Raw genomic sequence first — 13,790 nt, forward strand, 5'->3', positions numbered from 1 at the left:
AACCCTAATAAACCCTAGTAAACCCTCGTAAACCCTAATAAACCCTAGGAAACACTTGTAAACCCCAGTAAAGCCTAATACACTGTTACAAACCCTACTGAACCCTAATAAACCCTAGTAAACCCTAATAAGCCCTGGTAAACCCTAACGAGGTCTAGTAAACCCTCGTAAACCTCAGTAAACCCCACAAACCCTCGTAAACCCTCGTAAACCCCCAAAACCCCCATAAACGCTAAGCCCTCCAAACCCCCCATAAATCCCCGTAAACCCTAGTGAACCCCCGCAAACCCTGACAAACCCCCTCAAACCCTAATAAACCCCCTCAAACCCCCGTTAACCCTAATAAACCCCCGTAAGCCCTAAAAAACCCTCGAAAACCCCCAAACCCTCGTAAACCCTCAAAACCCCCCAAAAACCCCCAAAAACCCCCCCGAACCCCCGCAAACCCTAATGACCCCCCAAAACCCCCCGTAAACCCCCAGAAACCCCGTAAACCCTGAAAGGGGGTCTAACCACTGCCAAGTGGGGAACTTGAAGACAAGAAGGTCCCCCGCGTCGACAAACTCCTGGGGAGTCATAGTGCCCTTTTCAATGAACTGGGAAGTTTGGGGAGCAGCAGAAAACCTGGCGAGGAAGCTGCGGCCGGCGTCAGCGAGGCGGTGCTGCACGCTGCTGCCTGTGGGGCCCACGAGGGGCGGCACTGCTGCTGCTGCTGCTGCTGCTGCTGCTGCAGCAGCAGCAGCAGCAGCAGCGGCCGCGGCGCCGCGGCCCCCCCGCGCAGACGCTGCGCCAACTCCCGCTGCGCCCGTCCCCGAGGACCCTCCGGCTGCTGCTGCAGCAGCAGCAGCTGCTGCTGCTGCTGCTGCGCCGCCCCCCGCCTTCGGGCGGCCCCCAGTCATTAACGGGACCCAAGGAAACACACACAGCAATCTGACACACACACACAAACCCTAAACCCTAGACCCTAAACCCTAAACCCTAAACCCTAAACCCTTAACTCTACCGTGCTTGAGGTTCAGTGCATGAGCTGCTGGGGAAAAAGCGAAAAGGGGACACGACAACTGTGAAGAATGGGACTTCAAGTATGCAGCAGCAGCAGCAACAGCAGCAGCAGCAGCAGTAACAGCAACAGCGGCAGAAGCAGAAATAGAGGAGAAACAGAAACAGGAAAATAAACAGCAACGTCAGTAGCAGCACTAGTAACAACAGCAGCAGGAGCAGCAGCAGCAGCAGGAGCAGCAGCAGAACCAGTAGCAGGATAACCAGCCGCAGCAGGGTATCACAAGCAGCAGCAACAGCAGCACTTGCAGGGACAGCAGCAGCAACAGCAGCAACAACAGGAACAAAAGCAACAATTGCAGCAGCCTTAACAGCAGCAACAGCACAAACGTCAGCAACGATAAGGACAGTGGCAGCAGCATCTGCAGCAGCAGCAAGCAGCAGCAGCAGCAAGCAGCGGCAGCAGCAAGCAGCAGCAGTATCTGCAGAACCAGCAACAGCAGCAGCAGCAGCAATGTGAACACATCAATACACCTATGATTCTGATATGCAGCTAGACAACAGCAGCAACAGCTGCACCAGCCGCACACATAGCAGCAGCAAGAACAGCAACAAGAGAAACAGCAGTAACAGCAACAGCAGCAGCAACAGCAGCAGCAACGCAGCAGCGGTAGCAGCAGCGGTAGCAGCAGCGGTAGCAGCAGCTGCAACAGCAGCAGCAGAAGCAGCAGCTGCAACAGCAGCAGCAGCAAAAGCAGCAGCTGCAACAGCAGCAGCAGCAATATTTATATACTACAAATGGTTTTGGAGGCGAAGCAGAAGGGGAAGAAGAACTCACTGCTGCAATCGAGGTGTACAGATACCTGGGCCTTGCTGCGCTGCTCCCGACTGCCTTCCGGGGTCTGGAGAAGAATAAAAAAAGAAATAAAAATGAAAAGCAAAATAAAACAAATGAAAAAGAGAAAAAGCGGAGTAGTGACACTCGAAGAAGCCCAGCAGCAGAGATGGCTGGACAGCTGGTTGGCTGCAGGGGCGGCTGGGGGCGCCGGGTGGCGGAAAAGGAAGAAAAAAGAAACTGGGGGGAATAAAATGCAAATAAAATTAATCGTAATAAAACAAAAACAAAAATAAAGAAAAATAAAACGGACAAACACTCAAACGAGCAGCTGCTGCCGCCAGAAACCCAGTTGAGTAGGTGTCTGTACACCTGACACTCCAGGCCGAAGACGGCGCCCGCCAGGCCGCCCTTGTTGCCTCACATAAACATTTTATTACATTTTTTATGAATTATAATTCAATTTTAATCTTTTTATTTGCCTCGAAGCCCCGGAAATTCAATGCAGCAGCACAGAAGACCGCCGGCGCCTCTGCCACCACTCTGGGGGCCCCGGCAGCCGCGGCGGGGCTACCAAGCCGTTTCCGGGTGTCTGTTCACCCAAATTCAGAATTTAAAACAATTTTATTAATCAAAAATCAAAACACATTTCAAATTCAATTTTAAATTCAATTCGCAGCATCCACTCGCCTCTTCGCCCCACCAGCAGCTGCCGAGACGCCCTGTGTCGCTGCAGCAGCAGCCGCAGCAGCCGCAGCAGCAGCAGCAGCAGAAGCAGAAGCAGCAAACGCAGCAGCAGCAGCGCAGCCAATGCAGGTTTGAATTGTACGTACACCCCATTTAAAACAGCCAGACACACCCGGGCTTCTGCTGCTCCCAAAAGAGGCCTTTGGGGCTTTTGAGGGGCTCGCCGCGGTGTACGTACAACTGGTGTGCAAAGCCCTAGAGTGGAAGCCTTCAAACCCTAAACCCTAAACACCACCCCCTGCTCCCTGAGGGTTTCGGGGGCTTGGAGACGCCAAGAGGCGCTAGAATCTAGGGTTTAGGGTTTAGGGTTTAGGGTTTAGGATTTTGCTGCTGCTGCTGCAGGTAGCGTTCTAGGATGTATTTTTCGCCCTTTCTTGGGGCTTTAGTTGCTGCTTCTTTTCCCCTTTCAAACAATTCAATGAAGCATTTAATTGAAAGCTTTTCAAATGGTTTGTTTAATATTTTTATTTTCCACTTTTTAGCTGCTGCAGTCCTCTTGGGGGGCCCCCCAGCAGCAGCAGAACTCTCCCCCGACGCAGCAGCTTACAGGGGCCCCCAGGGGCCCCTGGAGGTGGCGCTGAACCCTGTGGGGGCGCAGGTACCTTTTAAAAGAATAAAAATAAATAAATAAATAAATGAATATGATAATCAAAAACGATTTAATTGATTTAAATCTTTTGAGGAGAAAAAGAGGAAATTCAAACGGGCCTTTTATGCGGCCTACAAGTGCAGTAACGAATCGACGCGTCTGCTGCTGCTGCTGCGTGTGCTGCTGCTGCTGCTGCTACGTTTGCTGTTGCTGCTGCTGCTCCGTTTTCTGCTGCTGCTGCTGCTGCCGCACTGGATGCTGCGTTCGCTGCTGCTCCGTTGCTGCTGCTGCTGCGCCCCCCGTGACACTGCTGCAACTGCGCCTCTCGCAACTGCTGCTGCTGCAACTGCTTCTGCTGCTGCAACTGCTGCTGCTGCTGCTGCTGCTTAGAGGTTTACCCACAAATGGGGGGCGAAGGGCCACCGGCTGACAGTTGGCTTCGACTCCCCTCGAGTGCTCCAGGGTGCTGCGTTTGAGGTGTCTGTACACCTCGACGCAGATATAGGTAAATCCTGCACAAGCAGCAGCAGCAGCAGCAGCAGGTGGCTGCTGCTGCTGCTGGAACTGCTGCTGATGCTGCTGCTGTCACAGGCGTTAGAGGAGGCGTGGGTTGAAACCCCTCGGGTTGCTGGCGCTATACATACTGCAGCTGCAGCGGCAGCAGCAGCTGCTGCTGCCGTTGCTGCAGCTGGTACCGCTACCGCTGCTGCTGCTGCTGCTGCTGCTCGTTTGTCTGCAGCAGCAGGTCCTGTGTCTGTCATGCCTCGCTTTGTAACGGGAACAAACGCGTGGAGAGAAGAGACGGAGACAGGAGAATTATATTCTTACTTAGCTGCTGCTGAGGATACAGAAGGAGCAGCAGCAGCAGCAGCAGGGGGCCCTGCTGGTGCTGCTGGTGATGCTGATGCTGCTGCTGCTGCTGCTTACCGCAGCCCCCGCAGGCTCACAGCAGCAGAAACTGCTGCTCTCTTCGAGCCTTCCCCGCCGCTGCTGCCACAGAGGCGACGCAAAGCAGCAGCAGGCATGGAAAATGATGAAAGCTGGAATATCGACCAGCAGCAGCAGCAGCAGCAGCAGCAGCAGCAGAGAAGCACAGCCACTGAAGGGGACACGGAAGAGGACCCCGAAGCCGCCGAAGCAGCAGCAGCAGTAGCAGCAGGCAACGGCTCAACAGCAGCAGCAGCAGCAGCAGCAGCAGCAGGAAGCTCGGAAAGAAGAGCAGCAAACGAAGAAGCAGCAGCAAAAAGACGGCTTGTTGTTTGTCCCGATGAATTTTCTGCTTCTGATGAGCAGCTGCGAAATTCCATTTTAAAAGAAGCAGGATTTACAGAAGAGATGAGCTGCGACATCTACGGCAGCAGCGGCCGCGCAGCAACAGCAGCAGCAGCAGCAGCAGGGGGCGCGGGAGAAGCTGCTGCTGCTGTTGCTGCAGCAGCATCAAGAGAGGAGGCGACGGGACGAATCCAAACAAATGGAGCCACCGCTGCAAGCGCAGCCGCAGCAGCAGCAGCAGCAGCAGCAGACCGACCACCCCCCACAGCAGCAGCAGCAGCAGCAGCAGCAGCAGGAAAGAAAGTTTGGAAGCAAATAATGAAACTTCCTCCAGAATATCTTCCCCCGAATTCCCCAGAGTGCCAGGGCGACAGCAACTGCAGCAAAGCTTACTGCGCGTTTGTGGACTGCAGCAGCAGTGAGTTTTGGCTTTTTTTGTTCATTTTTTCCCCTTTTTTCTCCTTTTTAATTTCTTTTTTAATTCCTTTTTTAATTCCTCTTCAATTCCCTCTAATTCCCTTTTTTATTTCCTCTTTTTCTCCTTTTTCTCCGCTTTTTTTAAATCGTTTTTTCTCCTTTCGTTTTTCTTTTTTGCCGCTTCTCCCGTTTTGGCCTCTTGGCGCTCCCGCGCGCTGCAGCGAATTCGAATTTTTGAATTCTTTAAATTAAATTAAATTAAATTAAATAATGAATTATAATTAATTAAATAAATAAAAGAATATTTATTTATTTATTTATTTATTTATTTGTATATTTATTCATGTATTTATTTCAGTTTCTACAAGAGAATCCCAAAAGCCTCTTCTGTGGATTCCCCCGGGCCGCTGGGAAGCAGATTTGCACTTCGACTGGAGTCCGCGAAAAGTGCCATTTCAAGGAGAGCTGTAAACCCTAAACCCTAAACCCTAAACCCCAAACCCTAAACCCTAAACCCTAAACCCTGAGCACGCGGGGAGCAGGCTCCCGGGTTCTGCGGACTCGCCGAGCCGCTTTGTTCGCTCTTGTTCTCGAGGCAAACCCTAAACCCTAATTTCCAAACCCTAAACCCTAAACCCTAAACCCTAAACCGTAAAACCTAAACCCTAAACCCTTGGGGTGTACGTACACCTGAGCTGCAGACGTCTGGAAGTGCGCGAGATTCCTCCTTCTCCTTTGCGCCATTTAAATTCAAATTTGAATTTGAATTCAAATTCAAATTTAAATTCAAATTTCAATTTAAAATCAAATTCAAATTTAATCAAAAGTGAAGAAGAAGAAACTGGAAACTTAGCAATTGTAGGAAGAGCCAGCCTCCCCGCGGTAAGAAACGCGAGGGTTTAGGGTTTAGGGTTTAGGGTTTAGGGTTTAGGGTTTGAGGTTTTTCAAGATACCGCTGTTGAATTCTGCTGCTGCAGCGTTTAGCCGTGCTGCAGCTGTTGCGCATACAGCTGTCGCTGTTGCTGCTGCTGCTCCGTCTTCTGCTGCTGCTGCTCCGTCTTCTGCTGCTGCTGCTTCGTCTTCTGCTGCTGCTGTTCCACCTTCTGCTGATGCTGCTGCATCTGCTGCAACTGCTGCTACAACTGCAGCAGTTGCTTCTGCTGCGTATTTTCTTGCACCTTCAGCTGCCACTCCTACTACTGCACCTGCTGCTGCACCTGCTGCTGCCCCTTCTGCTGCTGCAGCGGCTGCTGCTGCACCTGCTGCTGCTGCTGCACCTGCTGCTGCTGCTGCTACTGCTGCTAGTTGTTTTCAGTCTTATCTGCTATGGAAGGCGGCCTCTCTGTGTGTGGCGCCTCGTTTTCTGCTGCACCTGCTGCTGCTGCTGCTGCTGCTGCTGCTGCTGCTGCTGCTGCTGCTAGTTGTTTTCAGACCTACCTGCTATGGAAGGCGGCCTCTCAGTCTCGGATGCTTCTTTTCCAAACCGCCCAAATATTTTGGGGCTTTTCGACGCGCAGCTAGAATTCAAATTCAAACTGGAAAACCCTATTCCCAGTCAGCAACCTGCTGCTGCTGCTGCTGCTGCTGCTGCTGCTGCTGCTGTTGCTGCTGCTGCTGCTGCTGCTGCTGCTGCTATCTTTGCTCCTGCTTTTCTTGCTGCTGCTGCTATCTTTGCTTCTGCTTTTGCTGCTGCTTCTTTTGCTGCTGCTGCTTCTTTTGCTGTTGCTGCCGGTGCTGCTGCTGCTACTGCTGCCGGTGCTGCTGCTGCTACTGCTGTTGCTGCTGCTGCTGTCCTACTTGCTTCTGCTGCTGCTGCTGCTTTTCCTCGTGCCACTGCTGCTGCTGCTGCTGCTGCTGCCTTTGCTCCTGCTTCTGCTCCTACTGCTGCTGCTTTCGCCCTTGTTTGTGCTACTGCTGCATCTGCACAAGTTTACGCAGCATTCAGGCATATAAGAATATATAAATAATTTATATATTTTTAAATATATAAAAGCAGCAAATCCTTTGCAGCACATTTACATTTACATTTAGATCAGTATTTGCATCTTAATTATATTTGCAGCCAAATTTAAATTTAAGTTCGCACTTTTAATTTTATTGAAAAGCCTTAAGCCTTTTTGTTGCTGCTGCTGCTGCTGCTGCAGAAGAGCAAGGGCCTTTGCTGCGGCTGCGGCTGCCGGGTGTGGCGTGCGGTACGCAGCAGCAGCAGCAGCAGCAGCAGGAGCTGCAGCAGCAGCAGCAGCCCGCGTGGCTGCAGCAAACCCTCCGAGAGTGTTGGGATTTGCACCAAAGTTGTTTGCAATTCAGCAAAGGAGGACTTTTTGAAAACTGCCAAGAAGGGTTTATAGAAATGAATGGACTCGAAATTCGAACTTTAACCCTTTCCGAACCCAAGACAGACCTCACCGTGACAAACCCCAAACCCTAAACCCTAAACCCTAAACCCTAAACCCTAAACCCTAGTTCGACGGGAAAGGAGCCCGAAGCAGCTGCTGCGCCCCCGCCGGAACGGCAAAACAGGAAACGCCCTTGCGCGCCGCAGCGCTAGGGTTTAGGGTTTATCGTTTGGGGTTCCGGGCGAGGGTTTAGGGTTTAGGGTTTAGGGTTTAGGGTTTAGGGTTTGCGCAGGAAGGCACTGTCGTGCTCCACGGCGTTTATCCCCCAACCAGCAACAGCACCGAAATCTCTTCGGAATTTCTTTTGGAAATTTTGCAAACTTTTACAGAAGAGAGAGTTGTGCAAAAGCAAAAGATTCAAGAATGGTAAACCCTAAACCCTAAACCCTAAACCCTAAACCCTAAACCCTGAATTATAAACCACCTAGAGAAGAAAGAGTTGTGCAAAAGCAGAAAGTTCAAGAATGGTAAACCCTAAACCCTAAACCCGAAACCCTAAACCCTAGACCCTAGTTTTAGTTGAATTCTAAACCATTTACAGAAGAAACAGTTGTGCAAAAACAAAAAAATCAAAAATGGTAAACCCTAAACCCTAAACCCGAAACCCTAAACCCTAAACCCTCAAGGACAATCCTACATGATATTAGAAGGAGTGGTTTAAAAAGGTTTCACGAATGTTAAGCGCTAAAGCCTAAGCCCTGGACACAAAACCCTAAACCCTAAACCCTAAACTCTGGACCCAAAACCCTAAACCCTAGGCCGTAAACCCCAGCCCCTTTTGGCTGCAAATTGTTGCTGCCTGTGTTTTTGCAGCAACAGCCGCCTGGAGTCTGCTGCTGCTGCTGCTGCTGCTGCTGGTGGCTACTGCCTGCAGCAGCGGCTGCAGCGGCAGCTGAACACGTCGATGGCGTTTGCTGCTGCTTCTGTGGCTGCTGCTGCTGCCTTCTGGACGCCGCAGCTTGCTGCTGCTGCTGCTGCTGTCGAGGGCCTCCCCACTTGGGGGGCCCCCTTCGAAGTTGCTGTTGCTGTTGAGGCCCCCGAGGAGGTTTACAAGGGGGGCCTCGAGTTGTACGTGCCGCTGCTGCTGCTGCCTGCTGCTGCGGGGCCCCACACTCGCTATAACCCCTATTTTGGGGTTTTCTTCACTGCAGCAGCAGCAAAAGTCCCCGCCAAAGCAGCAGCAGCAGGCAGCAAAATCACTCTCTACCCCGTCACCCTCGCCAAGGGCGAGACCCTGCGGCTTTCCCTCGCGCTGCAGCCCTTTGCTGCTTCTGCTGCTGCTGCTGCTGCTGCCTGGCCCATGCCCCAGGCCATTGCTGCTCCTGCTGCAGCAGCAAATGAATTCAGCATCAAACTTCTTAATCTCCAGAGAAAGCCAGTGGCCATTATTAATAGAATTAAGGCCCCCATCTTCACCCCGGGGGCTGTTGCTGCTCTTGTGGGGCCCCACATGCAGACGGTCCGCGCCCCTGCTGCTGCTGCTGCTGCTGCTGCAGCACGAGCAGCAGCTGCTGACGAACAAGTGCTGCTGGTCTTCCGGCTGCTCCTCGGGCCCCAACAGAATGACCAGGGGCTCGAGGGGTCTTTGGAAATTCATGTGTCTCCTATTTCTAAAGAAAGCGACGCAGGTGGAAGCAGCAGCAGCAGCGGCAGCAGCAGCAGCAGCGGCAGCAGCAGCAGCAGCGGCGGTGGCCAGGACAGCGAAGATAGCGGCAGCAGCAACGAGGACGCAGGCAGCAACGAAAACGGCAGCAGCGAAGGCAGCGGCGAAAGCAGCAGCAGCAACACCGAAGACAAGGACGGCAGCAGCAGCAGCGGCAGCAGCGAAGACAAGGACAGCAGCAGCAGCAGCAGCAGCAGCGCGGGCGACGCGGAGAGCGGCAGGAGCAGCAGCAGGAGCAGCAGCAGCAACTGCAACGGCTGGGCCTCAACAACTCGAGGGTTTGTTTGGTCTTTAGAATGTCCCCAAGGAACAAAGACATATGTGTTTAAGTTGCTGCCGCCAGCGAGCGCGGGTGTTGCTGCTGCTGCTGCTGCTGCTGCCAGCAGCTGGGTGTCGCTGGGGCTGGTGCTGCCGGCAGCAGCAGCAGCAGCAACTTCGCACTACTCTGTCTCCGTGCTAGACTCCTCAGGAACAACTTTGTATTCTGTTGCTGCTGCTGCTCCCAGCAGCAAACGGGACTTGTGTCTGCTGCGGGCCTCGCAGCGGCTGCTGCAGCCAGCTGGCAGCAGCTACTCAGCAAAGCTGCTGCTGCTGTTCCAAACTGTCAGCTGCAGCAATCCAGCCACTCCCTTGAGGGCCCTTCCAGATGAAGTCGAACCTCTTTCTTTCCAAGCAGCAGCAGCAGCAGAAGGGGCCCCCCTGGACCTCATCAGCTCCGCCACAGTCCGCAGGTACTGCAGCAGCAGCAGCAACAGCAGCAGCAGTCGCAGCAGCAGCAGTAGCAGCAGCAGCAGCAGCAGTAGCAGCAGTAGCAGCAGTGGTAGCAGCAGCAGTGGCAGTAGCTACAGGAGTACCGTCAGTAGTAGCAGCAGCAGTACCGGCAGCAGCAGCAGCAGCAGCAACAGCAGCAGCAGCAGCAGCTTTTCTTTTTGCTTGTTTGCCTTCTCAGGTGGGGTTCTGCAGGGACCTCTGCTGTTTCTGCTGCTGCTGCTTCTTTGGGTTTATCTGCTGCTGATGGAGACAATTACTTTAGAACCGACAAACCCTCCTTTTCCAAAACCCTAAACCCTCGCCAAACCCCAAACCCTCGCCAGACCCTAAACCCTAGAGGAGCCCCAAGCCCTCACCGGAGTCCAAGTCCCCAAAAGCTCAGCACTGGCCAAACCCTGCAAAGGCTAAACCCTCGCCAAACCCTAAACCCTAGAGGAGCCCCAAGCCCTCGCCAAACCCTAAACCCTCGTTTCAGCCCCCTACAGCTGCCTAGGCACCCCAGGTTGGCAGCAGCTTCGGTCCACCTCGCCTACCCCCAAGCAAGTGGTTTGCTTAAAAGGGGCCCCCTTGGGGGCCCCCCTGGGGGCCCCCAAGGGGGCCCCCTTGGGGCCCCCCCTGTGCCCCCTGGGGGCCCCCCGTCGGGGGCCCCCCTGCGGGCTCAGGGCCGGGGGGCCCCCGTGTCGGTGCTTCCCGGGGTTGCTGCGGAGCGGAACCCTCTTGCTGCAGCAGCAGCAACAGCAGCAGCAGCAGCAGCTGCTGCTCCCCTCGTGCGCATTGTTGTGGACATTATAGTTGACGAAGACCTGGGGGCTGAGGCCCTCCATATGGTGCAAGAATGGGGCTTCAACAACCTCTATGGGGGCCCCCAGGGGGGCCCCCAGGGGGGCCCCCAAGAGGGTACTGGAGGGTACTGCAAATCCGTTGGCACAGAATGCTATGGGCACAGCTGGGGGCCCCAGGGGCTCTTTCAGTGGGGGGCCCTAGAGCCAAAGAAGGCTCGTTTGCCCATAGCTGAGAAGTGAGTCTGTGCGGCGAATTTGGCGCAATTTCTCTCAAATAAACCCTTAAAATGCATCATTTGATTTATTTTGTTCTTTTTATTCTTTTTATTTGCCTTTTTCGGCGATTTTTGACTCCTTTTGGCCCCTCAGGTTCAAAGACGTCGCCCTCATCCAGGCCATTCAACCCGCGCTGGAGTGGCGACAGGCGAGCGGGCGAATCGGGTTGCCTTTTTGCCATTTATTCCCCTTTATTTGGCATTTTAAATCTTTAATTTATTTATTTATTTATTATTATTTATTTAAATTATTTGTTGCCATTTTTGATCCTCTTTTTCCGGCTATTTACCCGCAAATTTGCTCTTTCGGAAGGCAGCCGGCCGCTTGAGTGACCTCGTCAACTGCAGCCGTCTTCGTCAATAAAGTCGAATAATTGGATCAATTGGGAATGAAATTGATTTCTTAAATTTAAGATTAAATAAATTTATAAAATAAATTCATAAAATTGATTTAATTCTGCAAAAAGATCATTTGAATATCTCATTTGTGTGTGCAGTCGGTTTCCTGCGACGAAATCCCACCCCACCTGTCGGTTGTGCTGCTGCTGACGCTGCCAGACAAAGCGAAGGAATTTGCTGCTGCAATGTCTCCTGCTGCTGCTGCTGCTGCTGCTGCTGCTGCTGGCTCCGCAGAAGCCTCTCCCGCTGCGGCTGCTGCTGTTGCGGCAGCAGCTCCAGGGGCGCAGTCTTCCTCGTCCTCCCCGCCCGCTGCTGCTGCCGCTCCCGCCGCTGCTGCTAACACTGCTGCTGCTGCTGCTGCTGCTGCTGCGGAGCCGCTGCCGCGCAGCGCGCGCCCCGTTTACCTGCACATTGTGTCTTACAAGGAGCTGTCTTACAAGCCTCTGGAAGACCCGGTTGCTGCTGTTGCTGCGAGCCCGCGGAGCGACAGTTTGCTGCTGCTGCAGCAGGCGCTGCGGGAAGCAGCGCTGGATGCTGCTGCTGCTGCTGAGCCCGTCTTCGTGTCCTTTTCTGCTGCTGCTCCTCTCGAAGGCCAATATGAAGGAGATGCTTTGATAGCCAAGCTGCAGGAGCTGCTGCTGTACGTACACCTCGAGCTCTCCAACAGCATCGTCTCTGTGGAAATCTGCAGACACAATCCGCCCCCAGAAGGCTACTCCTTCGAGCAGCAGCAGGGCAGCAGCAGCAGCAGCAGCAGCAGCAGCACCAAGAGGACCATTCAGATCCTTTACAACGGTACGGGCCCTCCAAACCCCAAAAGCAAATGCCAACTAGCTAGCCACGGAGAGCCAGCCAGACTGCTGAACCCCTAGCTACTCAGCTAGCTAGCTAGCTAGCTAGCTAGCTAGCCAGCTAGCTGAATGACTGGCTTGCTTCCAGCGAGATAGCTAGTTAGCTAGCTAGCTAGCTAGCCAGCAACTCAACTACCCAGGCAAACAGGTAGACAGTCGGCGAGCTATGTACTTACATAACTAATCAGTTATCTAGCCAGCTAGCTAACCAGCCAGCTAGCTAGCTAGCTAGCTGGCTAGCTAGCTGGCTAGCTAACTTGCTGGCTGGCTAGCTAGCTAGCTGGCTAGCTAGCTGGCATCTGCAGAGAAGAGGAGGCAGACACTTCTCTGCAAACAGGTAGCCCGAGCCCCTGAAAGACAGCAGCAGCAGCAGCTGCCGCTGCTGCTAGTGCTGCTCCTGCTGCTGCTAGTGCTGCTGCTGCTGCTGCTGCTGCCACTGCTGCTGCTGCTGCTGCAGGTCAGCCGCTGGAGGAGCTGATAGAATACGAAATCCCGGAAAAAGAAGTGGAAGTTTACACTGCAGCAAAACTCGACTGGCAGTTCCAAATGGCTTGCGACGGCACATTCGACCCCGTCAACTGAAGCACCAACAGCTAGCCACAGCTAGCCACAGCTAGCCACAGCTAGCCGCAGCTAGCCACAGCTAACCACAGCTAGCCACAGCTAGCTGCAGCTGGACACGGCTAGCCACGGCTAGCCGCAGTTGGACACGGCTAGCCACAGCTAGCCACAGCTAGCAGCCACAGCTAGCTGTGGCTGCTAGATGCAGTTAGCTGTGGCTGCTAGCTGCAGCTAGCCAGAGCTAGCTACAGCGGGACACAGGACACGGCTAGCCACGGCTAACTACAGCTAGCTCCAGCTAGCTACAGCTATCCACAACTGGCTGGGGGCGCTTCTAGGGAGTTCTGGTGAACCAAGACTGGCCCTTCATGGGCAGGGCTGGCTGTAGCTGGCTGTGTCTGGCTGTAGCATCTGCGGCTAGCTACAGCAAGCTGTAGCTAGCTGGAACTATCCTCAGCTAGCTGTAGCTAGCTGAGTGTACCTGTATACCCTGTAGCTAGCTATGGCTAGCTATGGCTAGCTGTGGCTAGCTGTGACTGGCTGCATTGCTAGGGCTGGACCATGAGGAGGCAGGGCTCTGCGGTGTACGTACACCCGGGTTTCTTCTGCAGCAAAGGATCCTGTGGGGCCCCCAGGGGCCCCACAGGGTCCTTTGCGGGATCCCCAGGGGTCGCCCTGGGGGCCCCCGGGGGCCCCCCGGGGGCCCCCAGGGAGCTTCCTGCGGTCCCCGTGCTCCCGTGGGGCCCCTTGGGGGGCCCCCAAGGGGCCCCCCTTGCCTTCAAAGGAGCCCGGCTGCCTTCTAATGCTATTGGAGACTGCAGAAGAGAAATAAAAGTGAATTGAAGTTTTGCTGCTGCTGTCTTGCTGCTGGGAGTTTGTGCGGGCTGCATGAGGTTTATGTACACCTGCGGTGGGGCCCCCGGCGCGCAGGGGCCCCAGCCCCGGCCTTGGCGAGCTGGCAGCAGCAAATGGATTGCATTTATTATTTTAAATTGCAAGTATTTCCTTTTGACATTATTAAAAGAAAAAAATCCAAAAAAGGCCTTTCTTCTGTTCCGGAGGAGCGCCGCGCCGCCGCCGCCGCCGCTGAGCTGTCTAGACACCCCAACACACAAACCCTAAACCCTCAAACCCCTCCATTTCTTTTTCTTCACTTTTATTCTTTTGGAGTTCCAAAAGCAGCTTGGGGGGCCCCGGGGGCCCCTTGGATGCTTCCCCCTTCCCGGCCCCCTA

The 13,790-nt window shown here is 54.0% G+C and overlaps 3 protein-coding genes across 3 annotated transcripts; 2 read left to right on the forward strand and 1 right to left on the reverse strand.

The window, feature by feature from the left end:
* Positions 1-398: 398 nt before the first annotated feature.
* Positions 399-899, reverse strand: ETH_00003365 (Autophagy-related protein 3, related; the record flags this gene model as incomplete). Its single annotated transcript, XM_013379371.1, has 1 exon — positions 399-899. The coding sequence occupies one exon, from the start codon at positions 897-899 to the stop codon at positions 399-401; it is 501 nt and encodes a 166-aa protein (XP_013234825.1).
* A 3,030-nt stretch (positions 900-3,929) lies between these two features.
* Positions 3,930-10,711, forward strand: ETH_00003370 (uncharacterized protein; the record flags this gene model as incomplete). Its single annotated transcript, XM_013379372.1, has 5 exons — positions 3,930-4,860; positions 7,004-7,266; positions 7,488-7,621; positions 8,069-9,853; positions 10,165-10,711. 5 exons carry the CDS (start codon positions 3,930-3,932, stop codon positions 10,709-10,711), a joined length of 3,660 nt encoding a protein of 1,219 aa, XP_013234826.1.
* Positions 10,712-11,330: 619 nt separating this feature from the next.
* ETH_00003375 (uncharacterized protein) lies at positions 11,331-12,578 on the forward strand (the record flags this gene model as incomplete). The annotated part of the gene is made up of 2 exons (XM_013379373.1): positions 11,331-11,940; positions 12,454-12,578. 2 exons carry the CDS (start codon positions 11,331-11,333, stop codon positions 12,576-12,578), a joined length of 735 nt encoding a protein of 244 aa, XP_013234827.1.
* Positions 12,579-13,790: the final 1,212 nt, after the last annotated feature.

Source organism: Eimeria tenella, genomic scaffold (assembly GCF_000499545.2).
Source record: "Eimeria tenella Houghton genomic scaffold, Eth_scaff250, whole genome shotgun sequence".
NCBI lineage: Eukaryota > Apicomplexa > Conoidasida > Eucoccidiorida > Eimeriidae > Eimeria > Eimeria tenella.